General features: G+C 33.2%; 2 protein-coding genes across 6 annotated transcripts; both read left to right on the top strand.

Moving 5' to 3' along the window:
• Nucleotides 1–801: 801 nt before the first annotated feature.
• Nucleotides 802–9,362, top strand: LOC111994324 (phospholipase D alpha 1). The gene is made up of 5 exons (XM_065762064.1): nt 802–864; nt 982–1,116; nt 6,620–6,684; nt 6,820–8,674; nt 8,791–9,362. The coding sequence occupies exons 2-5, from the start codon at nt 1,020–1,022 to the stop codon at nt 9,228–9,230; spliced, it is 2,457 nt and encodes an 818-aa protein (XP_065618136.1). The 5' UTR covers nt 802–864; nt 982–1,019; the 3' UTR covers nt 9,231–9,362.
• An 8,584-nt stretch (nt 9,363–17,946) lies between these two features.
• On the top strand, nt 17,947–21,719 carry LOC111994333 (uncharacterized). Of its 5 annotated transcripts, XM_024026198.2 has the most exons (7): nt 17,947–18,306; nt 18,505–18,629; nt 19,246–19,424; nt 19,639–19,889; nt 20,625–20,712; nt 21,185–21,251; nt 21,346–21,719. In XM_024026198.2, the coding sequence occupies exons 3-7, from the start codon at nt 19,276–19,278 to the stop codon at nt 21,397–21,399; spliced, it is 609 nt and encodes a 202-aa protein (XP_023881966.1). In that variant the 5' UTR covers nt 17,947–18,306; nt 18,505–18,629; nt 19,246–19,275; the 3' UTR covers nt 21,400–21,719. The 5 variants fall into 5 exon arrangements, with proteins under 5 accessions (XP_023881966.1, XP_023881967.1, XP_023881970.1 ...); XM_024026199.2 differs by lacking the exon at nt 19,246–19,424 and having other exon boundaries at nt 17,958–18,306; XM_024026202.2 differs by lacking the exon at nt 19,246–19,424 and having other exon boundaries at nt 17,959–18,306; nt 19,634–19,889.
• The last annotated feature ends 3,603 nt before the right edge of the window (nt 21,720–25,322 follow it).

Raw genomic sequence — 25,322 nt, 5'->3', positions numbered from 1 at the left:
TTAATTTTTTTACTTAAAAAACAAAAAACTTTTTTAGTTCAAATGTTGAGATTTAAAGTTTTTTTTTTTTTCAATTTTAAATCTCAGTCATTTATAACTATTGCATTAGTATCATTTGGTCTTTTTTATTTTTATTTTTTTGAGATAATCCCATTTTGCCTTAAGCGTGAAAATCTATAATTTACTGTTCATCTCATAAAATATCAGTAATGTAACATCCATGCGGTACTAATCATGGCATCACCATTTCTCCAAAAAACAAAATCATGGCATCACCCCATTGATTCACGTTCTTTTTTCATTTATTACATCAAATATTTGTTCTATCAAAGATATAGAAAAAAAAAAGTAAAAAAAGTATTTAGAATAATTAATCTCTTCCCTCTGTAGTTGCTATCAAAATCTCTGAGATTGTTCTCAACTCATAATTAAAGCATTTTGACAAAAATATAATAGTATAATAAAAAAAAAATAAAAAAAAATAAAAAAAAAAACATGGAGTAAGGGTATGGGTCAGACTCAGTAGTTCCTGTTCCGTGGACAATGGACAATGTGTTCGTATAACGTTATCCTTGACTTGGGCTTAGCTAAGATTAGAGTAAAATAAGCATTTGAACAATGTGTTCAGTGAAAACTGCACGCCTCGGAATCAAAGGAGGGAACTGATTCTAACTTGAAATCTTTAAAAGATACAATCTCTTCCTTCAAGCATAAATAAACCCATTAGATTATATTCTCTCCCTCTCTTTTTATCTTTCCTCTCTATTATATATACAATATACATGGATCAACTCTGTCACAACAACAGTACCATCAAATTATCCTCTATCAGAGATACAGAGTAGTTTGCTGCCTACATACCATGTATTCTTTCTTTTGATACGTCTTTGTGTTTGAATTCCTATGTGATTCTGAATATTTCTTACTTGCATGCTAATGTTCTTTTCTCGTTTTTGTTTGGTGTACAAACTACAAAAGCAGATATTGCTATCACATAGAGAAATTCCAAGCCAGGAACAATGCTGCAATTGCTCCATGGGACACTTATGGCATCAATTTTTGAAGTTGATAGGATACACTATGAATGCAGCACCAATTTACGAAAGGTACGTGTTTGAATTGTTGAGGATAAAAGAATTATACAATTTTCAATAATTGTATTTTGAGATTTTCTTAGGCTTTGATTTCAATTTCTTGCTCTCCTTGAATTCTTAGAATAATGAATTTGGATGTAGCTTTTTGCTTATAGTTTATTTATTTATTTGCGAAAAGTTGATTAAATATATTCATACACTCATACATAAATTAAAATAAAATAAGTGAAATTTTAAGATTGAGAGACAATTCATAAGCAAATGAATTTTTTAAAAATCAAAAGAAAATTAATACTGTTACTAAATTGACATTAACGCTCCATGAAGGGAGATTGATTAGAGAGAAATAAATGGATAGAACTAAAGAATATGATCAGCCTAGCTTGTAATAAGAAACAAAGACTATAAAACGAAATGAAAATGATCTTTTCTAACATACAATTCTGAAATTGATCGACAACATATTGCAGTTCCTATAACAAAGGAAAAAAAAAACATTATTTAAAAAAGAGTATTTATATAATGATTTATCATTAGACTAATGAGTAACATCAGTCTGAGATATCAATTAGATTTTAGTTTAGACCGAATTCAATGGCAAGAAAATATATGAATTGAGCTTATAACTAGAATTCATGAAAAGTTAAGAAAATTGTCATTTGCTTTGAAAATAGAAAGAGTTAATATTATAGTAAAAAATTAGTTGTTTATATATCTTAAGATATATAATAACATATTTGTCAAATTCGAATTCCAGCACATAAAAAATGATAACTAATTTTAGTGACCTAAGAAAATATCTAAAGCACATTAAATTTAAGAGATCTGAAAACCGACGATGTATGAAGGTACATGTGCTTGATTTCAGAAAATTCATTTAGCAGTACTCTAATTCTAAGAAAGTTTAAATAAAACAATATTGATAATGCTGAGATATTTGAAAGGAACATAGAATGAAAGGAACCGAATCCTTTATACAAACGGAGCGTAAGTTTTACCCAAATTAATTGGCCCAAATCTTTAAATTACATACCAAAGTTGATATTTATCTGTTAGAAAATGTATCAAAATATAAATATATATAGAAAAACTATATTTTTCACAGCAGTTGACGTGGCTTATTGTGATTGGTACATAAGAAAAGTTGATTCTACAGTAGGCTCAGTGTTAGAGCCACATATATATATATATATTGTATATTCATTGCAAAAAAAAAAAAAATTAATAAGAACAAAATGTAATGTTGGCTAATAAAAATTTAATCCATGAATGTTTTGCCCCTAAAATTTAAAGTAATTACTTTTAATCGTGAGCAAAATTAAAAAGATCACTTTTAGTCTCTAGTTTACTTAAAGTGATTGGCTTTGGTCATTTTGTTAACATTTGTTAAATCTTTCTAACGGAAGGATGATGTAGTCAAACTAAAAACTTTTACATCCCTATTAATAGACACGTTGATAGCTAAAAGTGATTATTTTAAGTTGTAGGGAACTGAAAATTATCATTTTAAGTTTGTTAGGAACAAAAAGCAATATCATAAGCTTTACAGATTAAAATCTCTAATAAAATATATACTTGACTCTTTTTGGGGCTATATATATATGTTCGAAATTTGGAAGGCCATGAGACGTTGAAAACTATATGTCCTCTTTTATTTATTTATTTATTTTTATTTTTTTTGAGGAATATATGTCCTTTCTTCGAGTCTGCTGTTGCCTTTATTGTTGTGTCCATATGTAAGTTTTTGAGGGTGTTTTCCTTACGTTGGAAGCATCCACGCAAGTAGAACCATAAATTTAGTAATATGTCTTTACGAAAAATTACTTTATGTATCTTACTTTCTTATTTTACAAAATACTCAACATTATTTATTTATTTATTTTAATTTTTAATACTATAAAATAATATAAACAATACAATAAAATAATATATCAACTAAAATAAAATAATATATTCACTACAAAACAATGTAACACATTAATAAAATAATATATTTAATATAAAATAATGTGAACACACAATTTAATAATGTTTTTTTTTTTAATCTATGAGCTACTGTAAACAACTACTTTTAGCTGTACACTAAAGCTGTGGAGCCAAATTTGTTGGTTTTAGCTGGACAATGTAACCATAAATTTGTGTTAAAAATAGCAATATAACTTTTTAGCTTTTAGCACCACCAATACTAATGCTAGCATTCACAGTACAGTAAGAAAGCTAAAAATTTAGCTTTTACCAACTCAAAAACTTAATTTATTTATTTTAACAACTCATTTTACAATACACCCAACATCAAAACTTTTATTTTAAGATTTAACGCATTAAAATAATACTAGCCTCTGAGCACGAGTGTTATTCTATTTTTTGGGTAAAGATTAATAATTTTCATTTGTTATAATTTGAGATTTTTACTTTTTCCAATAAATTAAAAAAGAAAAACCTAAAGGTGTAATGAAATTTTTTTAAAAAAAATTGAAAAAAAAGGAGGACAAAAGAAACAAATACATCGTGATGAAGTAAAAAATAAATAAAATAAATACGTTGGGTGAGTTTTGTAGATTGGAAGTGTTTTAAAACTAATAAAAAAGTAATCCTATTTTGTAGGGAGTTAGTGAGTAGAAATAAAAAATTTAAATCAACGTAAAAATACGAGTTGATTAGAAGTAGAAAGACATTTTAACATAGAAGTAGGAATTTATTATTTTTGTCAATTTACTATTTTAATCCCATTTTTAAGTTTTAAATAGGTGTATTTTTTACAATAAAAAAAATAATAACTAACTTTCTTTTTCCAACTTACTATTTTAATCACATTTTTAAAGTGTTGGTTAATTAATTTATGAGTATTTTTGACCCAAAAAAAAAAAAAATAACAAACTTCCTTAATCTTCTTAATATATACAGATAAATATGATAAAATAATATCTCATTTATAACCATTGCCTACATCCTGCAAAGCGGAACCCCAAGAACCACTATCACGAACCTACAAACCATCATCACCGACCCACGATCTAACCACCATCACCGATCCACGATCTACCATCACTGACCCACAAACCACCATCACCTACCACAAATCACCATCACTGACCCAAGAACCCCACGCACTCACGATCTATAACAACCACACCAAAAAAAAAAAAAAAACGCAAACAATCCGCCAAGAAATCCCTATTACAATCACTGCCGATTTTTGTGCTTGAGACTCACCAAAAAAAACCCAAACCTTCGAGACAAAACCAATACAAAGGAGAGGGGGCTAGGCGAAGAAAGGGCTAGGCGAAAGGGAGAGAGGGCTGGGTTGGGTGGAGGGAAGGCTGGCCGAAGAAAGTCCTGGGCAGAGAGAGTGCTCTGTGGAGAGAGGCAGAGCTGTGAGCTTGAGTTTGTCTGCATCTATGTGAGAGCAATAGTGAGATGGGGTTGAATGAAATCATGTGTGTGGGAGAGAGTCTGAGCATGTGTGAATAAAATATTAATTTTATCAAAAAACTCTCAGCTACAATGGGCTGCTATCTTTAGCAGCCCACTGTAGCAATTAGTCAAAATATTATATCAATGAGTTAAATTAACAACTTACTATATAGTGTGTTTTTAGTGTTTGGGTTGCTAAAATGACTTTTTAGTCATTTTTGCATCCTCACTGTGAGTGCTCTAAGAAATGTATTTCTCTTAAGCATTAGTATTGGGGTGTAAAATCCCCCAAGTGTCTATTTTACATCCTTTGTACCCCAAAACATGCCCTAGCTGAGGTTGTATATCTAAAAAAATATACAACCCAGCTATAGTAAGTTGCTAAATTTACAACCAACCATCCATTCATTTGGATGTAAACTTAAAAGACATTATTTTATTCACTAATCTCTCTTTTTCTCTTTTGGTTGCTAGTAAGACATTATTTTATAATATTTTATGGTGTAGTTATATTATTTTATGACTGATCTAGGCGTCCTTTTTTTTTTTTTTTTTTTTTTGGAGAAGGCTTCCTTTTTTGCCTTTAGATAATAAGCCATGGTTTGATTTGATAGCTTGTGAATTATTTATTAATTTTATTTCACATCTCATGTCTCTCACACTAGGATGAAGTAACTTACACTACCTTTTACTCTAACCCATTTCTTTTAGTTTTATTTCTTTCTTGTTTGGACTGCTTTTGTTTGGTCTGAAAACTAGTGTTTGTGTATATATATATATATATATATAACATTTCTTATTTCATTTAACCAGTTTGTGAACTATGAGTTATCTTTTTAACCAATTGATCATAACTAATATACCAGTAGTTCTAAAAATTATAAAACATATTTGGTCAATTTTAAATAATTTAAATAATAAACATCAGTTTACATTCCTAAAATATACAAGTCTTGCATTGTTTGAGTAAACACTCTCGCTCAATGTACGCTTCACTCAATTGAACTTCAAGCAAACCTTAAATAACCTCAAGTAGAAACTTCAATTGATTTTTGTGTGACACTCACTTGAGTGATCTGCAAATTGGAACCTTGCTCAATTCTTTAATGACACTCACTCGAGATTCATTTTAGTCTCACTCAAGTAACTTTTGAAAACCAGACCGTTTATAGCTTTGACATTAACTTCATGTCTAGTTTCCTCAACTAAAATTATATTATATATGAAAACCAAACACCAAAGGACTTCCCTTTGAATCGATTTAGACTAAGCTCATTCATCACTAGTGTAAAGAGATATATTTATTGCTATCCTTGATGTAAATCTGTAACCAAAAAAAAAAAAAAAAAAAACCTACTCTATGTTAAATTACGTCATTCACCCAATTTATCAATTAATTTACCACATGGATAGTCCACTTTAATGCCAACCATATATATATATATATTTGGATATAAGATAGAAATTCTACTCTAGCTTAATTTAAGTGTACATGTGTGTGAAGCTTCCTTCTGGAGACTTGAACCCCGGTCCTTACACCCCACACCCCAAAAACACTTATACTTGTAAACTTCCATATTAAACATTACTAAAGCTGAATTGTTTGTAGACTTCCAAGAATTTATTTCCCCTTTTCTTGCAACCAGATGAATCATAAAGCTTATAAGACCCTAATAACTAGGAGTTTCGGAATATGGGACACTTATAACCTAATATAATCATGCCAAGAATGTTATCTTTTTTATCCACTGCTATAAGAGGGAAAAGGAAAGCTGTGAAACACCTCTTGTTTTTCATCAATTCTGTTCTACCTAAGTCTAACCGAATTATTTGGAAGTCATCTTTAATTGGTGACCATGACATACGAGCTTGTGCCATATTCATTCCATTGATGGAAGGTGATAAGCAATTTGGCAGACCATGCATGATAATAAATTTCATCCAAACAAAACTTCTTATATTAGTTTTTTTCATTCTATCTCAAATTCGTTTATGTTACCAAGTTCCATAAGTCTATATACCTACCAACACTAATCATTCAATTTTTGGTATGGTTTCTTGAATTCATTTTTAACCTTACACATTGTTTTCTTGAAATTTGGAAACTTTGGGTGCACAAAAGTATGGGAAAAGGTTTCTGGCCAAAGTTAAGAAATTGGTATTATGCGGACCTGAGGTAAACTATTCTTCTTTTGCTTTAAAGATTCCCATCCTCCTTTGACTAGTATTTTTTTTTTTTTTTTGGGTATATTATCAACTTCAATTTTATCATTTGTGAAATCTTTTTCTAACACGTGTATACATGAAGCAGATTTTTGGATCTAAACTCTATGCAACAGTGGATTTAGATAAGGCCAGGGTTGCACGGACTAGAATGGTTGAAGACCAACCCTCCAATCCCCAGTGGTCAGAGTCCTTTCGCATATATTGTGCCCATTATATCTCACATATTGTATTCACAGTCAAAGAGGACAATCCTATTGGGGCAACACTGATTGGAAGAGCTTATGTACCTGTTGAGGAAATCATAAGGGGGTTTGTGTTTGAGAAATGGATTGATATTTTGGATGTAGACCACAATCCTATAGGTTCTAAAATCCGTGTCAAGTTGCAGTTTTTGAGTGTTGCCCAAGACTTGCATTGGTCTCAGGGAATCAAAATGCAACAATTTGTCGGAGTTCCTTATACATTCTTCAAGCAAAGAAAAGGTTGCAAAGTTTCTCTGTACCAAGATGCCCATGTTCCAGAGAATTTTTTATCTTACATAACCCTATCCAGTGGGATGCATTATGAGCCTCAAAGATGCTGGAAGGACATATTTGACGCAATTAGTAATGCAAAGTACCTAATTTACATAGCTGGATGGTCTGTGTATACTGAGATAACCTTGATAAGGGACCCAACTAAGCCAAAGCAAGATGTCCCCACATTAGGTAAGCTGCTTAAGAAGAAGGCTGAGGAAGGTGTCACAGTTCTCATGCTTGTTTGGGATGACAGAACTTCTCTTATGGAGCTGAGGAAGGATGGTTTTATGGCCACTCACAATGAAGATACTGAGAAATATTTTCAAGGCACAAATGTGCGTTGCTTTTTGTGCCCGTGTAATCCTGATGGTGGAAGAAGCAAAATTAAGGGGTCGCAGATTTCCACCATGTTTACTCACCATCAGAAGACAATAGTAGTTGACAAGGAAGTGGCCGGTGAAGGATCACAAAAGCGAAGGATAGCGAGTTTCATTGGTGGTATTGATCTTTGTGATGGGAGATATGATACACTACATCATCCCTTATTTAGTACTTTGAGCACAATCCACCATGATGATTTCCATCAGCCTAACTTTGCAACTGCTTCTATCAACAAGGGTGGTCCAAGGGAGCCATGGCATGACATTCATTGCCAACTAGAAGGGCCAATTGCTTGGGATGTCTTATACAATTTTGAGCAGAGGTGGACTAAGCAGGTGGGGGACAAGTTCCTCATTCCTAGAGGCAAGATTGATGAGATTATAATCTACCCATCACCAGTTACATCATCAGATGACCCGGAATCATGGAATGTTCAGTTGTTCCGATCCATTGATGGCGGGGCAGCTTCTGGCTTTCCTATAGAACCTGAAGATGCAGCAGCTTTAGGCCTTATTAGTGGGAAGGATAACGTCATCGATCGAGGAATTCAGGATGCATATATCAATGCTATTAGACGAGCCAAAAATTTCATCTACATTGAGAATCAGTATTTTATTGGAAGTTCATATGGCTGGAAATCAAGTGACATTAAGGTAGAGGACATTAGTGCTTTGCATCTTATACCAAAGGAGCTCTCACTAAAGATTGTTAGTAAAATTGAAGCAAATGAGAGGTTTGTTGTCTACATTGTGATCCCAATGTGGCCAGAAGGAATACCAGAGAGTGCTTCTGTTCAAGCAATATTAGATTGGCAACGGAGGACAATGGAGATGATGTACATAGATATCACTCAAGCCCTTAATAGAAAGGGACTTGAGGCCAATCCCCACGATTATCTAAATTTCTTCTGCCTTGGGAAGCGAGAGGCAAGAAGAGAGGGAGAATATGTACCTCCAGAGAAACCAGAACCTGACACTAATTATAATAGAGCTCAGCAAGCCCGTCGATTCATAATATATGTTCATTCAAAGGTGATGATAGGTAAGTTTTGAATTAGATTTAAGTGAGTTTAAAGTTGTTATCAATGCTTTGTCTATGTCTCATGGTGAAAGGCATGTTTGACTTAATTTTTTTTTTTATGATCTTCTTTAATGTAGTTGATGATGAATATATAATCATTGGATCTGCAAACATCAACCAAAGGTCAATGGATGGGGCAAGGGACTCTGAGATTGCAATGGGGGCATATCAACCAAAGAATTTAGCCACTGAAGGAGTAGCAAGGGGCCAAATCTATGGACTTCGAATAGCATTATGGTTTGAACACCTTCAACTTATAGATATGGATGAGTCCTTCCTTTATCCAGAAAGTGAGAAATGTGTCAATGTAATAAATAAGATAGCTAAGAGTAATTGGGAAATATACATGAAGGAGACAATTGATGCAAACATGAAAGGACATCTACTTCCTTATCCCATCCAAGTAACTAGGGATGGAAAGATTACAACACTGTCAGGGTTTAGATTCTTCCCTGATACCAAAGCTCCTATTCTAGGTGCCAAATCAAAATACCTTCTTCCAATCCTTACCACTTAGTGGCATGCCTACCAGAGTATATAATAATTATCATATGCCCTATGTAACTCTCATTCATTCATCCAAATAAAAAAACAAATGTAACTCTCATTCATTCAGTAGTAATAATATTGGACGGTAAATATTCCACATTATTGGTTAAGATAGTGTTTTGTGCGTATATAACTTGTCTTACATTCTCTTAAAAGTTATTACGGCTTTTGAGCGGAATTAGTGGCTAGGTTGCTAGTTCGGTGCACTTGGCAGCCGATGCTACCAGTCCAGTGGCAAGAGTTGCAATTCTAGCACTACCTTTTAACAAGATATTTTTCCCATCTAAAAATCCCTCGAACAAAATCATATTTAAAAAGTTGTAAAACGTTTTACATTAAAAAACTTGGTAAAATATTTTGCAAAAGCACACCATGACTCTCCTCCACCCATTTGGTGGCTAGGTCACTAGTCAGGTGCACTCTGCAGCTAGCGCTAACGGTCCGGTGGTTGGAGCCGTAGTTCTGACAGTTGGTGCCTATGGTTTGGTAGCTAGAATGGTGATCTAGTCTCCGGCGGCTTGGGTAGTTGAGTCTTCAATTTTGGTATTTTTTTGCTTGAAAAATTTTACATATCACACCCAACACCTGAAAATATTTTACATGTAAAATATTTTAATCTGAAATAAAGGGAGTGTAATTTATAATCTTAAGTTCCAAATTTTTTTTTGTGTAAACATTTATAAATTATTGAATTAAAAATGTAGGGGATATGAAATTACTAGATTAATATAATGACTTTGAACAAAGAGGTGGTAATTACAAATTAATCACAATCATCTATAATCTATAGGGTAAATTACATATTTGGTCTTTAGCCTTTATGTTAAATCTCAATTTGGTCACTGATATTTTAAATGTGTCAATTTGGTCTCTAATAGTTTAGTATTGTGTTAGAATAATCTCTACCGTTAAATGATGGATGAAAAATGTTGATGCGACTAATGACAAAAATAAAATATTATTTTTATGTCACATAGACAGTCACATGAACTGTCATATGGTTTACATTAAAAAAAACTAAAGTCACATGTCAGCTATTTTAAATCCTATTGCCATGTGTTTTTTTTTTTTTTTTTAGATTTTTCTTTTTTAAAAAAAAGAAAAATAATGCTATGTTTTAAATTGAAATACTTAAATATACATCAAAAAAAGAAAGAAAGTAAGAAACCATTTTAACAACTGAAATCAATTATTCAAAAATTTCCAATTAGCACAATCTCACGCACACCATCTCCAGATTTTCTCTCATCATTAGCACCAATTCTTTAGATCTGGGTGGTGGGCATTAGTTCCAGTCACTTTATTGAGGTCGGGGAGAATGATGAGCCATTTGGACTGGAAAGAAGGTTGTTGTTCGTGTTGTCTGTTAGGGTTTGTTGTTTGAGAGAAGAGGAACAGTAAAGAATGTTGTTGTTGGTGTTGTCTGTTAAGGGTTTGGTGTTTGTAGGGGAGGAGTTGAGTGTGGTGGGATGAAGGCAGTGGGGGTGGAAGAAGAAGAAGACCATCTGGGACAAATCCATATTTTGTTTCCTGCTTATGTTTTTGGATTTTATATATTTTGGTTGTGGTGGTAATGGTGTAATGTTAATGTTTACATGCTTTGGATTTTGGAATTCGGACTTTGAAGTGATGATTGATGATTCCTTCGTGAGGTGCTACGTGGGTGATGAATTGATAATCTCTTCGTGAATTATTAGGGTTATTGTTTTTGAGATGCAAATTGGGAATTTTTTTAATGCCTTTTTTAATTCTGATTTTAAGTTTTTAAAGATAAAAAGAAAAGAAATAATAGAATTTAAAACTAAAATGAAGTAGGTCATATGGTAGTCTACATGGCAGTCTATCTAGCATAAAAATAATACCTTATTTTTGCCGTTAGCCACGTCAGCATTTTTCATTAATCACTTAACGGCAATTACTATTTTGACACAATATATACTAAAATGTTAGCAACTAAATTGACACATTTGAAAAGTCAATGACTAAATTGAGATTCAGCGTAAGGGTTGAGAACCAAATATGTAGTTTACCTTAATTATATTGTTACTATGTTTTTGTTGAATCACATTAGTGGTCACATCACCTACTTATTTTCTACCTCTTCTTTTCTCTTTTTAAACTTTTCTTCTTCCTATTATTAAAAAAAAAAAAAAAAAACTCTTTTTTTCTTCTTCTTATTTCTTATTCGTTCACACCTACCGTTATAGTTCCTTCAACATTTCCCTTCCCTTTTTACCCTTTTATCTCCTCACTACTCTTTGCTTTACTACTATATTTCCTTCATCATTTTCTCTTTCTTATATTAAATAGATTTTTTTTTTTCAATTGGAAATTACCAATTGAGAAAAAAAGTGATACTGTAATTAGTGCATTGGTCTTTGCAGCTTTAATGCTTTTTGCTGGTTGGTTCCATTTTTTTTAATATTTTATTTTAGGTGAATTTAAAATTGTTCAAAATGTATAATCATCAATTACTGACATCGGTAAACTACCAAAGACAATTTGATTAAAATTCAATTCATGATGATCATAAGTAGAAAGCTTACATTCTTCTGACCCATTCTTTTTATTCGACAAAAGATCCATTTATATACAATAATCACTTTGTAGCGGGTATAGCTTAGTGGTAAAAGTGTGTCAATTATTCTTCTCCCTATTTTATTTTGTATAAATTTGATATCATTTCTTTCATTCAATCCATATTTTTCCCACAAAAAATGTGAGTACTCTCTCTCTCTCTCTCTCTGGATTTTGTTCTTTCTTATAACTCTAATTAAGGTTGATGGTTTTTTTATTTATTTATTTTTATTTTATAAATATGTGTTTTGTTATTGTGTTTTTTATTACCCTTCACAAAGCCTTTTCTCTCCCTTTTATAGCTTTGGTTGAATTTTGGTTTGGGTTAATACTTAGTTTCTTAAAAAAAAAAAAAAGAATTTTAGTTTATATCAGAACACGATCTACATTGCTATGAATTTGAATATACCTACCAATAGTTTGACTAATAAATTATTATAAAGTTTATATTTTATTCCTTTGGTTTCATTTTAATTTTGGTTCAAATGACATTGTTATTTTGTGATGAGTTTTGATTTTTATGATAATCTCTTTATTCCTTAAGATATGAGAAATTTGAATAAAAAATTTGAAACTTATAAAGTTTAGTTGTATATCAAGCAAATATAACACACTATAACAGAAGTAAGTAGAATATGGTTCACCTTAAAAAAAATATTAATCGAACAAAAAAATAATAATAGAATGATATATTTGTGAAGATAAAAAAAATACTTGTAGAATTTTTTTTTTAAATAGACAATACTTGAAGTAATTATTACTTTTATATATTACACTTCATTACATAATATTTTATATTCTTACACACTGCGTGGGTCTGCGACTAGTATATATAAAATCAAAGTATTTTCAGTTTTTGCTGATCTTATAATATTATGCCATATAAGTTTTTAAAATTTCATAATTTTACATGTCATTATACCAATATATATTTTTAATTTTTTCTCAATTTTTTTTTTAATTTGCATTTAAATTTTATTCTATATTTAAACCATCCATTAAAATTTTTGTACAAAATGACATAATGTTTCTTTTAAATGAGACTATATAATTCCATATATAAACACAATCATAATTGTGGAGCCTAATAATCTGACAACCCCGACCCATCTTATATCCGGCCCAAGGCCCATGCCGAGGATCAAGGAATGTCCGAGAAGGAACACAGGTAGCCCAAGCTACCAAGAAACATCACCGAGGACGATGTCGTCCTCGGCCAGCCGAGACCGTTGGGAGAAGAAATAATCAGCCATCAGGAATAGCCTTCCTAAGCATCCAAAGAGAAAGGGCAAGTGCAACGTGTCAGCCATGGAAGCATGGTGGAGGAGCAATTCCAGGACGAACTGTTACCTCCACATTAAATGCCCACAACTAACGTTCTGATCGTATTAATAAGGAGATGACCCCTTAACAGCGCTGCCTTGGTTGCCGCAACCCACAGGAAGGATGGAAAGGCGGCTGATGGGACAAACACTCAAATAGCAGCCTGGTTGATCAACAAATGTAGGGTTAGGATCAGTTGAGGGGGGATATATAATGTAAAGAATCCTCTAGATGAAGGGGAGAAGAAAAAAAGGAGAGAGAATACGGTAGCAACCGGGATTCTCCCAGAAACTTTTGTAACTAATCACAAAGGAAGTAATAAGAACCGCAAGCTCCTGAGAGAAGAGCGGAGGAGCACCATTGCGTATTTTAACCCACGTTCATGTCATTCAATCCACACGTAACCAAGCCTGGCCATTGCATCCCTCGCTAGGGCCTAGTTCTTGAACCTGCTCTCTACAAATTCATTGTAATGGGCCAACTGGACTTGAGTCCACTCTCTCAACAGTAGAAGTGCTCAAATTTGGTCCCTACAATAATAAATGCATAATTTTTGTAAAGTAGTTTGTATTTCTAGTATTATTCCTTTATATAATAGGAAAATATTAGGATCATAACTTTTGTCACAACTTGCTCATGTGACAAGTCGTGAGTGGAGTAAAAGTGATAGGTCCACAACTCCACTACTCATAATTTGCCTTGTGAGCAAGTTGTGGTAAAGTTATGGCATAAGTTGTGGTCCTAGCAATATTCTCCTTTTTTTTTTAGAGAGTTTCAACTTATGGCGTCTGTTCTTAATGATAGCTCTTTCTTATCAGACCAAGACACCAATCAGTTTTTAGTGTAGGAGGGGATTGAACCCCAGATCTCTTATACAATCATAAGAGACTTTACCAGTTGAGTTAACTGGAACCCACGTCCTAGCAATATTCTATATAATAATATAATCATAATAAATGTTTATTAATAACTACCATCGTTGTTAAATTTCATATTTAGGTAAAAATAAATAAGAGTTAAAAAATCATATTATGTTGAAATTTCTTGTGCACTATATGGGTTGTTGGCTCTTCCTCCAAATTTAATATCTTATAAGGGTAATTACACATAACCCACCTGTGGTTTGAGCGAAAATCACTTTACTACCTGTGGTTTGAAAAGTATCACTTAACCCACCTGTGGTATGTTCCGTTTGTTTTCCGTAGCCCACCTCTGTTAAAATCAGGGGTAAATAGGTATTTTTGCTCAAATTTTATGTCTCTCTCCTTCTAAAACAAAAAATAGAGCAAAAATGCAAGAAAAACAAGATCAAAAAGTGGTATTTGTCTCTCTCTCCATTCACACAAATTTTGAACATGAAGAACGTACCCAAAAATAAAAAAGCCTAAGCCCCATTGCCTCTCTCACTCCCATTTTCTCAGAACCCAAACAATTCACAAACTAATTTTCATACTCTTTTCCTTTCTCAGCAATTAAAAAACCAAACCACACACCAAAACAACAAAACAAATTACACTCCACCTTAAGTTTCAACTCTAAAAGTCCCACATTGCAAAATAATCTAAAATCCCTATCCCCCAAATACCCATTTTTCTCTTCTTTATTTCCCCCATTTTCCCACCACCCAACACAACACAAACTAATCTTCATGAGCCTCCTCGATGAGCTCCTCGACCTGGCCACAACCGAGCTTCTTCTCCATCTCTCTTAGTTCAGAAGCTTGAAGGCTACAGCAATAGTAGAAGCAAGGGACGATGGTGGCAGGGGTAGAAAGATGGTGACGGTAGTGGCAGCTTGAAGATTTTTCATTTTTGGGTTTCTGTTTCACTTGTTGTGGTTGTCGATGGTGGGCTTTGATCGCCATGGGTTGTAGGCCGTGGGTGGTGGGCTTTGCTTGTCGGTAGTTGCTAGGTGTTTTGGTGGCTTTGGATGTTGGTTTGGTTGTTGTTTAGGTGTTGGTTTGATTGGTGGATGTTTGAGGCAGTGGGTCTTTCGGCAGCGGTTTTGGGTGACTTCATATTGGCCTCCACCTCCCTTTCTCACGCCTTGATAAGTATGGGTCGTGGGTCGTGCAGCCGTGTCCCCTTCACCTTCAATGGTTCTGCTTCTTTCACCTTGAACTTGAGAACTGAGATGTCATAGAACTGGAAATTTGGATTCAGTGAGGATTGAGACCCAAAATATGTTTGGTTTAGTTTTTTTTTTTGCCATGGTATTGATTTTTGGATGGATACTGATTGTGGTGGCGATGGAGGTTGGTTTTGGTTGTGGAGGAGAGGTTGGAAATTATCAATCTATTTAGATTTGTATTGGTTCTTTTTCATTTTCTGTTTGTGATGGAGTTAGCCAAAGGGTTAAGGGAGGCAATGTGGCTTAAGCTTTTTATTTTTTTGGTATGTTTTTCATGTTCAAAATTTGTGTGAATGGCAAAAGAGACAAATATCACTTTTTAATTTTGTTTCTCTTGCATTTTTGCTCTATTTTTTGATTTGAGAGGAGAGAGACAAACTTTGAGCAAAAATATATATTTATCCCTGATTTTAACAGAGGTGAGTTACAGAAAACAAACGGAACATACCACAGGTGGGTTAAGTGATACTTTTCAAATCACGGGTAGGCAAAGTGATTTTCGCCCAAACCACAGGTAAGGATCAAGATATGTGTAATTACCACTATCTTATATATAAAAGGCAAGGATCAAGTTATGTCTGGGTTTTTTTTTTTTTTTTTTTTTTTTTTTTGTGTGTGTGTGTGTTCGCGCCCGCGCGCGCACGCTAGACACTTAGGCTGTGTTTGGTTCAACTAAAATTAATTTCCAAAAATTATTTTTCACATTTGTGGGAAATAAAATTAGCTATATTCTAGAGGAAAAATGAAAGATAGTTTAAGTTCTATGTTTGTCCCTGAAATATCAATCAAGTTTTATTTTTATCGGTTTCTCAAAAAAAAATTTAAAAAAAAAAAGTTTTATTTTTATCCTTGACAATTAATAAATGTAGCAGAAGGACAAAATGTAAATTTTTTTAAATTTCTAAGAATTTGCAAATAGAGTAGCGGTTCACCATCATTGATGGTTGTAGAACTGTTAAGCCTACGTTACATGCATTAATGACCCAAAAATAAAATAATACTTTTTAAGTTTTAATGATGAAAATAGAACATGGGCTATATTTTAAGAAAGAAAATAATATTTTAGTCTAATAACTAAAAATTCAAATTATAAAATTTTACAAAAAAAAATACTCCACATAATTTAATTAAAAATTTGTTCAGTGTTGAGTTACTTTATTAAAAAAAAGCAGTGAGTTTTATTTAGATTAAAATATAAACTAATAAAATTTAACACAATATATATAGTCTTCAATTGTTTGAGTTTAGATTAACTCTTTATGAAAATATTTATTTATTTATTTGATAAAAAAAGTTATTTATTTACTTATTGAAAATTGATAAAAATATAATTATATTTTGAAAATATGGAGTTCACTTAAATTAATAAGGTTAGAAAAAATAACTCCATGCTCAAACGACTTCCCCTTTATTCTAGGGTAGGGGTAACGTAGATATGCAGTTGCAGGTGTAAGTAGAACAAGTAAACATCCATCTCCTCCGACCGAAATCTTTTAATTGGTGGCTCAATTTTCGTTGTTTTTTCTTTTGTTATTCATTTAAAGTTATCCTTATCCACTTTCTTTTCAATAATAATATAATTGGCGATGTAGACTTTGTCCAATGCTTTTATGACTTCTTGGGTCACCAATAATTGTCTTTCTTATTATCCCAACAAATAAATATAAATTTTCTTTCTTATGTAACATTTTCACTTTGGGCAATTGGGCCCATCTCTCATAAAATAAATTGGAAGTCCTTAAAATGCTTACGGTCGTTTTTGTCAAACAATAAAAAAAAAATGCTTACCATTTTTAATATGCCTTAATCAATAAGTTTCGGAAAAAAATAGTATTATTTATATTATTTTATTCTTAAGTGACTTTTTTTTTTTTGGTGCTAAATGTCCAAATGTCTTTTGTTTAAGCTCAAAATCCGTATATTTTGACTTAAGATGAGTTTAGATACTGCTTATTTTGTTAAGACTGAAAACTTATTACTAAAAATTTAAATTCCAATACTGCCTAATGCACATCATTCAAATGTTGACATTTTTCTTGATTTTCCTATTAAAGCAGGACTACTTCAGTAATAACATGCAACTAAAGTAAAACTTAACGGGTGTTGTATAGCACCCGTTAAAAAAAGCCTTTATTTATTGCTTATTTGCTAAATGTACCCTAGAAAAGAGGAGATTTCCCCCCCCCCCTTTTTTAAAACCATCAAAAGAAGCTTACAAGTTTTTTAAAAATTAGTATTTTTGCATTTGTCGAAAACATTCTATAAGAAAATATGTTGTAGATTAAACGGATGACAACAATTCCTCTACATGCTTGATCAGTTCTATTCTACTCTACCCCTTGTTCAAAAGAGGTGACAGGGCAAGAATGAGTCTTGCTTACCCATTTCGTCTTCCCTTGTCTCGTCTCAATTATGTACATATAATTTTACTTCATATATATATTTAAACTATATATAATCTAATTTTTTTTAATACTTGTCTTATTAATATCAAAGTCATCTCGTTAAGGATAAAAGATACCTCTAACCTACCCTACCCTTGACTTGCCTTGTTCTCATCCTGCACGTATTTTTCCTACCCTAAGAAGGGAACGGTAATGCGACTTTGTCCCTCTTCACTTCCATCCCCATGAGATTAACATTAAAATTAAAAAACAAAAAACAAAAAACAAGAATAGAAGTAGAGCATAAAATAGAAAGTAAAACGGAGAAACGAAAAATAGAAGTTGGACCATGATAGTAAATCACACCATCAGTTGTTAAAGGAGAATCAAACATTTCCTGACTTTTCTTTCGTTGGCCTGTCTATCTGTCTGTCTACGACTCTACAGCATAAGGAAGAAGAAAAGCAGATAGCTACTACAGTTGTAGGAAAAAAAAGTAAACAAACAGAAACAGAGGGCGCCCTTAGCTTTGGTTGAGAATCACTCACCAGAGGAGAGAGAGGGCCAATTGTTTTCACGAAAAGGAGATTAACAATTCCTTAGTCTCAATCCAAACATGCCATTTTTGAGGTCTATAATCTTTTTTTCTTTTCTCTTCTCTCTTTTTCAAGAATTTTTATGAAGGAAAATTTTTGAAGGAAAGTGACGGAAACTGTTTTTTTTTTTTTTCTTGGGAACCAAACAAAGCTGGATCTTTCTTAATTTTCAATATTCATTATTTGTTTCAGTTATCTGATATTGAAATTGGAATATTTATATTCTATGCAGGACCGTAAGGCCAAAAATTCTTGGACTAATAAGAGTTTTGCTTCAGAGATCTCTGCTTGGACGTGCATAATGCAATTCTCTACATACCTTCCGCCTTGCCTCTCTCAGCTTTTTGCTTGCATGGGGTCACCTCTCTCTCTCTCTCTCTCTCTCTCTCTTCATCATAATTCTAGGCCCTGTTTGGATACTGAGAAAAACAGAGCAAAAAGAAGGAAAAAAAAAATCCAGGAATTTTGAGATTTCGAGTCTATTCATATTCATTGTTTGTGGTCCGAAGGGAAAAAAAAAAAAAAAAACTTGAGTTGAAAGCAGATTTAATAACTTTTGAATTTTTGCTTCAGAGAAAATATATGAAAATTAAAGGAAAGGAAAAAAAATCCTTCAAATTTGAGAAAAATATAAGAATCTCTGCTCTGCTTGAGATAGTTTTGCAAATTTTGGTATACTGTGAGATTACAAACAGGAAACATATAAGATTTGAGATTCTAACTTGTTTTGTTTTCCTTAGCTTTCTTGTAGTTTACAATCAAAAAAAGGAAAACTTTCTTGTAGTTTATAGTTGCTTTGTAGGTTAAGGAATCTTGAGGACTTGTGTTTGCTTGTTCAGAAAGCAAACTTTGAGAGTTAGTGAACAGGGAAACATGTTGGGGAGGATCTTTTTTTGTGGTCTGTTAATTCTTTTCTTGGAGTTTTAGGAAGTTGTTTAGTCTATATAGATATGATTTATATTATTTGTATTAGGTATTGGGGGATCCTATAGCAATAGCAGCTATGTATTCTAGGTGTTGTTTGATAGCCAAATCGGAGAGATGCTTTGGGAAGAAACCCTGCTGTTCATTTTTAGTGCTTTCAGGAGCGTATTTGCGCGCTCTTGTGCTTTTGATCAAGGAAAAGTTCAAGGCTAAATGGAAGGCTCTAGCGTAAGGAAAAAGAAAATTTTATTTTTCCTTCTTTTTTTGTTTGCAAAGAAAATAGAAATGAAAAAACCTGTGGCTTAAATTGGGAATATTTAGCTCAGGCAATGATTGTTCTCGACTTTTTTTTTTTAAATAATTTCAAATGCTAGATTGAGAATTGAGTTGATACTTGGTTTTAATCAATTTTGTGGTTAAAACCTGATTTGCAACAGAGCAGAGGCTGCCTGGGATGCTATACTAAACCCACACCGATGGGTGAACCATCACAGGGGCTGAGAATTCATGGTAAATATGCGAGGAGAGATAGTGTATCAGATGATTTCTGGAGTAGCAGCACTTTTGAAATGGACAACAGTGCAGTTCAATCCCAGAGAAGCATCTCATCAATTGCCACCTCAAACCAAGCCCTCCTTGATCAAGAGGGTTTTGATGGCAGTGTAAGCAACCCATCTGAATTTGTAAATCATGGTAAGTTCATATTTTGTTAACTTTTTCTTCTATTCACAATAACTGATTGGTGTGTTAACTAATTTCTATATTGCTTACGTTCTTGAATTTACCAATTGGAATATATTGTTGCTTGTATGATTAGTATTTTTTCCAGTCCCCTTGCTTGGGGCTAGAGGGCTCTAACAATCTTGCTAAGACTAGAGAGTATGGGATCCCTTCAGATGTAATTCATTGATGTACAGTTCATCCATCTCAACTTTGCACCAATCTTTTCAAATTTAATACTGCCTTGGGACACAACCTTGTTCAACTGCCTAAAGTGGCTTCTGCACCAGATGTGGTTATCATATGAGTACTGCTATCTGCTCTGACCCTCTCTTTTATAATTAGAAAAGGGACAATGATAAATGTTCTGGCAAAGCATGGAGCTCCTAACAACTCCTAAGACATTTATTACTTTACTTTTCTTTGTTCATTTTATTTTTTTTTTAATTGCCTGACTTCTCTGCAATTTCTGTATCTCCTTTGGTGCTCGTTAGACAATCTAATGAGTAATGATCTGTATGAATGTACTCTGGACCTACACAACTGACACAATGAATGGCCTTGGTGTAGTATAGTAGGTTATGTAGTCTTATTGATGATGCTTTTCTCTTTTGAGAAAAAAGAGTGAATGATAAGACATTTTTTAACCATTAATCCTCTCTTTCTCAAGCCAATTCTTTTACATAATGAAAACTTTGATGAATGCAGGACTTCTTCTCTGGAACCAGACAAGGCAGCAATGGCTTGGAAACAAAAGGTCGCAGAGCCATCCACAAGTTCGAGAAGCCAGAATAAGGTGAATAACTTCAACTGATATTGCTATTTAAGTATTCTGCTCCTGTTGTCATGCTAGTATGTGCATACTGGCCACCCAAAAAAGAAAAAAGAAAAGTCTTAATTTCCTGGTGTCTCTAGCAAAAAGAAAGAACCTCCTAATTTGTCCAGAGTATCTGCACACACCTCCCTCCAAAAAAAAAAAACAAAAACAAAAAAAGAAGAAGAAGAAGCTAAAAAAGAGATTAATTATTTCCTAGCCTAATTTGATTGGGTTTACTGACCTGATGAAGTTAGCTTCTATTTTTTATTAACTTGTTCATTAATATAATTCTTTCTCTTGCACATACGTGCAATTTCTTTATGGAAATATTTTGCCTGCAATACTCACAATCCTGCAGCTTGAGCAAGCCTTGGTCAAGTGTTCTGTTGTTTAACTTCTTTAATTGGTGCCTATTTTCTATCTATATGATTCAACCATTATGTTTCTGCAGTTGGAATGCAACTTATGAGAGTCTACTTTCAACCAAAAAGCCTTTCCGACAGCCCATCCCCCTTCGTGTAAGTTGAAAGAGACTAGGTTGCTTCCTTTGTTGTTATTGCTCATACAAGATAGTACACAATTCCTTACTATTTACTGGATTTTAAATGACAGGAGATGGTAGAATTCCTTGTAGATATCTGGGACCAGGAGGGTTTGTATGATTGAGCATGCAAAACTGGAAAGCTCTTAAAATTTTCAATCCTTTCTTTCTTACCTTTTTTTTTTTGTCCCCATTTGTATTGATTGTGTGTCTAGTGCTAAGGTTGTATATTTTCAATTTGTATTGATTATTGTTCCCCTTCTCTGCTTTGGTCCTTTATGGGTGGACCAGACAGAGTGTATTATTGCGGGGTGTTTTAAATAAAAATGACCACTTGCAATGGGACCATATATATATATATATCACCTTCAATGTAATAATATGGAATCCCTGCAATGTGTCTTAGTTGGCCCAATTAAAACTTGACCCATTAATTAGAATGCCATCTCAAATCCACATCAGTCTATTGGTGATGGAACTCCCAAAGTCTTTCTCAGTTAACCCTTGTGTTCTGTCAATTATCACCAACATCTCAAGCATTTAGGAAATTGTGTTATTTTGCCAAATGCCAGTCACAATGCAGATATCAAACCAAAGAAAAACCAAAATAGCGAAATAGATTATTATTATCTCTTACTGTTGTGGGTCCAGCCCACGTGACAGCCCATTCAATGGGTTTGTGGTAGTGTGGCCAGCCAGCCACATGTCGAGTATTATAATTCAAGTTGAGTTAGGAATTGAGTGTTCTTATTTAGGATTAAGCGGCATGCGTGTTTTACAAATTAGAGAAGAGAGCTGCCAATGGCTGAAAAGAGAATAGGAAAAAAGAAAAAAGAAAAAAAGGTGAGTGCATATCAGTTTTTGCAACCACAGAAAAAGTAAAAAGTGTAGTGAGGGTAGAGCAAAGAAAACAATAAGATATTTTTTTTAGCGACTGAGAGACATACACAAGAGAAGAGAAGATCAATTTGGAATTTTCTCTGAAAAGAGAGATTTTGTGGGTGCTACAACTAAAGACAGTTGTATTAAATGTGAGTGAAGATCTCAGACTAGTTTGTGACCCATCAAGTGCCATAAGAGTTTCCCTTGTCCCAACAAGTGGTACCAAAACTTGGTTGATTTAGTGGGTGTTTTTTTAAGATGGATGAAAGGTATAGGACTATGATTAAATTGATGGGTCCAAATTATCATATTTAGAAGCATAAGAAGGAGGATCTACTTTATTGTAAGGATTTATATGATCCTATTGAAGGTGATACGACCGTCGACCAAGCCAAAGGATAAGTATGATGAGTTGGAAAACTATTGGGTTCATTTGTCAATGGGTTGATAATTGTGTATTTCATCACATCGCAAGTGAGACTAATGCTCAGATACTTTCGATGTATTGGAGAGTTTGTATAAGCGAAAAGACTACTAGAATAAGGTATTTTTATTAAGAAGTTTGTGAATTTCAAGTTTAAGGATGGAAGATCTGTTGCTGAGTGTTTGACTGAATTTCATAGTTTGGTGAATCAATTGACTACAGGTGAAGATGGCATTAGATGGTGAACTGTAGGTGCTGTTACTATTAAGCAATCTTCTAGAAAGTCGGGAAATGTTGGTCGTATCATTGAATAACTATACACTAATTGTGTTGCCGCTAACCGTTGTGAAAGATAGCTTGTTTAACAAAGAAAATAGAAGAAAAGATGCAGGCGGAGTCAATGTACAAGATCAAGCTCTTGTCACAGAGAACACGGTAGAAGTAAAAATAGAAGACTTAATGATCGGGTTAAATTCAATGATAGATGATAATCAAGAGATAGATCTTAGTTTAAGGAGACTAGAGAATATTTCTATTGTAAAGAAAGTGATCATATGAAGGTATTGGAAAAGAGAATTGACTGAAGGCAAAGATGAAAGGAATGATGATGAGAAGAATATTATAGCTACTTTGATTGTTGAGGAAGTTATAGTGCTTTATGTTGAAGAGAAAAGTATGAGCATGTTGCCAATAATGATGTTGAATGGGTTGTTAATTCAGCAACCTCCAACCGAGCTACAAATTAATGAGTGAGCGGTTTGTGATGAAGAATATAGAGAGGCTAAGTCATCTACAATTGATAATGATGAAGTGAAAGATTCAAAGGGTTTTGAGTAGTGGAAGCAATTTCCTCCACTAGAGATTTTTTAACCCCAAGAGAGGTAGTCTATCAAAGAATATCAAATATTTAGCTTCGAGAATATTTTTGGGCTTCTAACGAAGGAGGCCAGGGAATTGGATTAAGAATATCTAATGTGAGATTAATTCTTTGAGAATGAAAGGCATTGAATTTGATGAGATTTTCTTAGTGTTGATGAAGATTCTAAAAAAGTTTGTGTTTTGTATCGGCTTGATCGACATGGATTCGAATTGAAGAGTGAGATTCAAGATCTCTTTCTATTGTAGGCTAGAAGAGGAGATTATTGTGAGTCTAGCCCACATGACAACCTCTTCAGTGGCCTTGTATTAGTGTGGCGAGCCAACCACATGTCAAGTATTCTAATTCAAGCCGAGTTAGGAATTTGAGTGTTCCTACTTCCTAGGATAGCAAAATCGGTAGGTTCTAGTTATACATAAATTTCTCTCAAAGAAAAAAAGTTATATATAAAGCCACCTGCGAGTTTCACAAATAAGAGAAGAGAACAGCCTAGGGGTGCCACATCAGGGAGAGAGAAAAATTGAGGAGAGTGAAATAAGATTTTGCAACTAAAGAAAAAAGAATGAGTGCAGTGTACGAGAGCAAAGAAAGTAATGAAATTTTTTTAGCCTTAAGACATACATAAGGGAAGATATATTTGTGGTTTTTTCTAAGAATATATATTTTTTGGTGCTACAACAATAGAGAGTTGTATTCAAAATGAGTGAAGATCTCAAACTAGGTTGTGGCACAATAAGAGATTGTATAGCTTCAATTGTCCCAATGTACAATCAACATACAAATCAATGCTCCACCGCGATAAAAGATAACAGATTTTGCAAGTGCAAAAACCTTAAATTAACATGAATAATCAACCATAGATAACAACCAAAAGCACCAAATTCATGAGCCAAATCTTAGATAATGTCACGGAAGCTTGAAGAAAGCACACATGATACTCTCTTGATGGAACAGAAACAAAACTATTAGCTTCTGGTAATAAACCTTGAATTCACGAGAAGTTTCCTTGAATCCACAAGGAAAAGAAAATTGGAATCCACTAGAGAAATTATTTAACAAAAAGTCTATATTTATTGATGATAGTTTGATTTGCCTCTGGCGGCTACAAAACATATAAATACTAAGAAAAACGTCTAAAACCCTAATTAGAATTAATTATACGATTAGGTGACAAAATACAAAAATTTACCAAAAATGGCAAAATTAAGTTAAATGCAGAATCATAAACTATTAACCTTAATGGTTGTCCCAAAACAAGCGGGACCTTATTCTAACTTTTGAAAAAAAAATTATTAAGAAAACAAATATTACTATAAACGACAAAATCACAGTTTTCAGGGCCTAAATGAAGGAATTCTTCATTTTCAAGGGGTACCTTGTAGCAAAGCAACGACTATTGCTCAAAATGCCATTTTGCTTCAGCCTGCCTAATTTCATGCAATTCCATCTCCAAGGCCCATGATTCTACAAGTACCTTTTTACCTGGTGCGCTGATTTCAGACGCACATGAGAGTCCAGGAAGGTCAAGGCGGTCTATTCTATATCACTAGATCAACCACATAAGATTCAAATAATAAAGCACTACTTATAGGACTTTGTTCAACTACTGATCCTCTTTCCCCCTTAAATATTTTGAATTTGGAAACAAATGAAAACATATAAAGGGCAATTAGGGTGTAAGCAAGGGTTTGAATTTGGAAAAGAAAAAATAAAAACATATAAAGGGAAGTTTTGAAGCTATTGAGTTAGTCAATTTAGTCATTTAACATAAAATCTATGGCAATATCTTATCGACACCAAGTGCCTAATGGCTTATGCGGCACATTCTAATATTTCTAACCTAAATATTTAGGGTTCAAATTCTC

This window comes from Quercus suber, unplaced genomic scaffold, assembly GCF_002906115.3.
Source record: "Quercus suber isolate HL8 unplaced genomic scaffold, Cork oak 2.0 scaffold_440, whole genome shotgun sequence".
NCBI lineage: Eukaryota > Viridiplantae > Streptophyta > Magnoliopsida > Fagales > Fagaceae > Quercus > Quercus suber.
Note: the sequence above shows the minus strand (reverse complement) of the source record. Positions and strands in the feature narration are given on the sequence as shown.

Excerpts from the sequence above, each read along its gene's own strand:
- LOC111994333 (XM_024026198.2), top strand. The coding sequence starts at position 19,276 with ATGTATTCTAGGTGTTGTTTGATAGCCAAATCGGAGAGATGCTTTGGG. Across the intron at positions 19,425-19,638 it reads GCTAAATGGAAGGCTCTAGC|AGGCTGCCTGGGATGCTATA; the intron begins GTAAGGAAAAAG and ends GCAACAGAGCAG. Across the intron at positions 21,252-21,345 it reads GACAGCCCATCCCCCTTCGT|GAGATGGTAGAATTCCTTGT; the intron begins GTAAGTTGAAAG and ends TTTAAATGACAG.
- LOC111994324 (XM_065762064.1), top strand. The coding sequence starts at position 1,020 with ATGCTGCAATTGCTCCATGGGACACTTATGGCATCAATTTTTGAAGTT. Across the intron at positions 1,117-6,619 it reads TTTACGAAAGGTACGTGTTT|GTGCACAAAAGTATGGGAAA; the intron begins GAATTGTTGAGG and ends TGGAAACTTTGG. Across the intron at positions 8,675-8,790 it reads TCATTCAAAGGTGATGATAG|TTGATGATGAATATATAATC; the intron begins GTAAGTTTTGAA and ends TCTTTAATGTAG.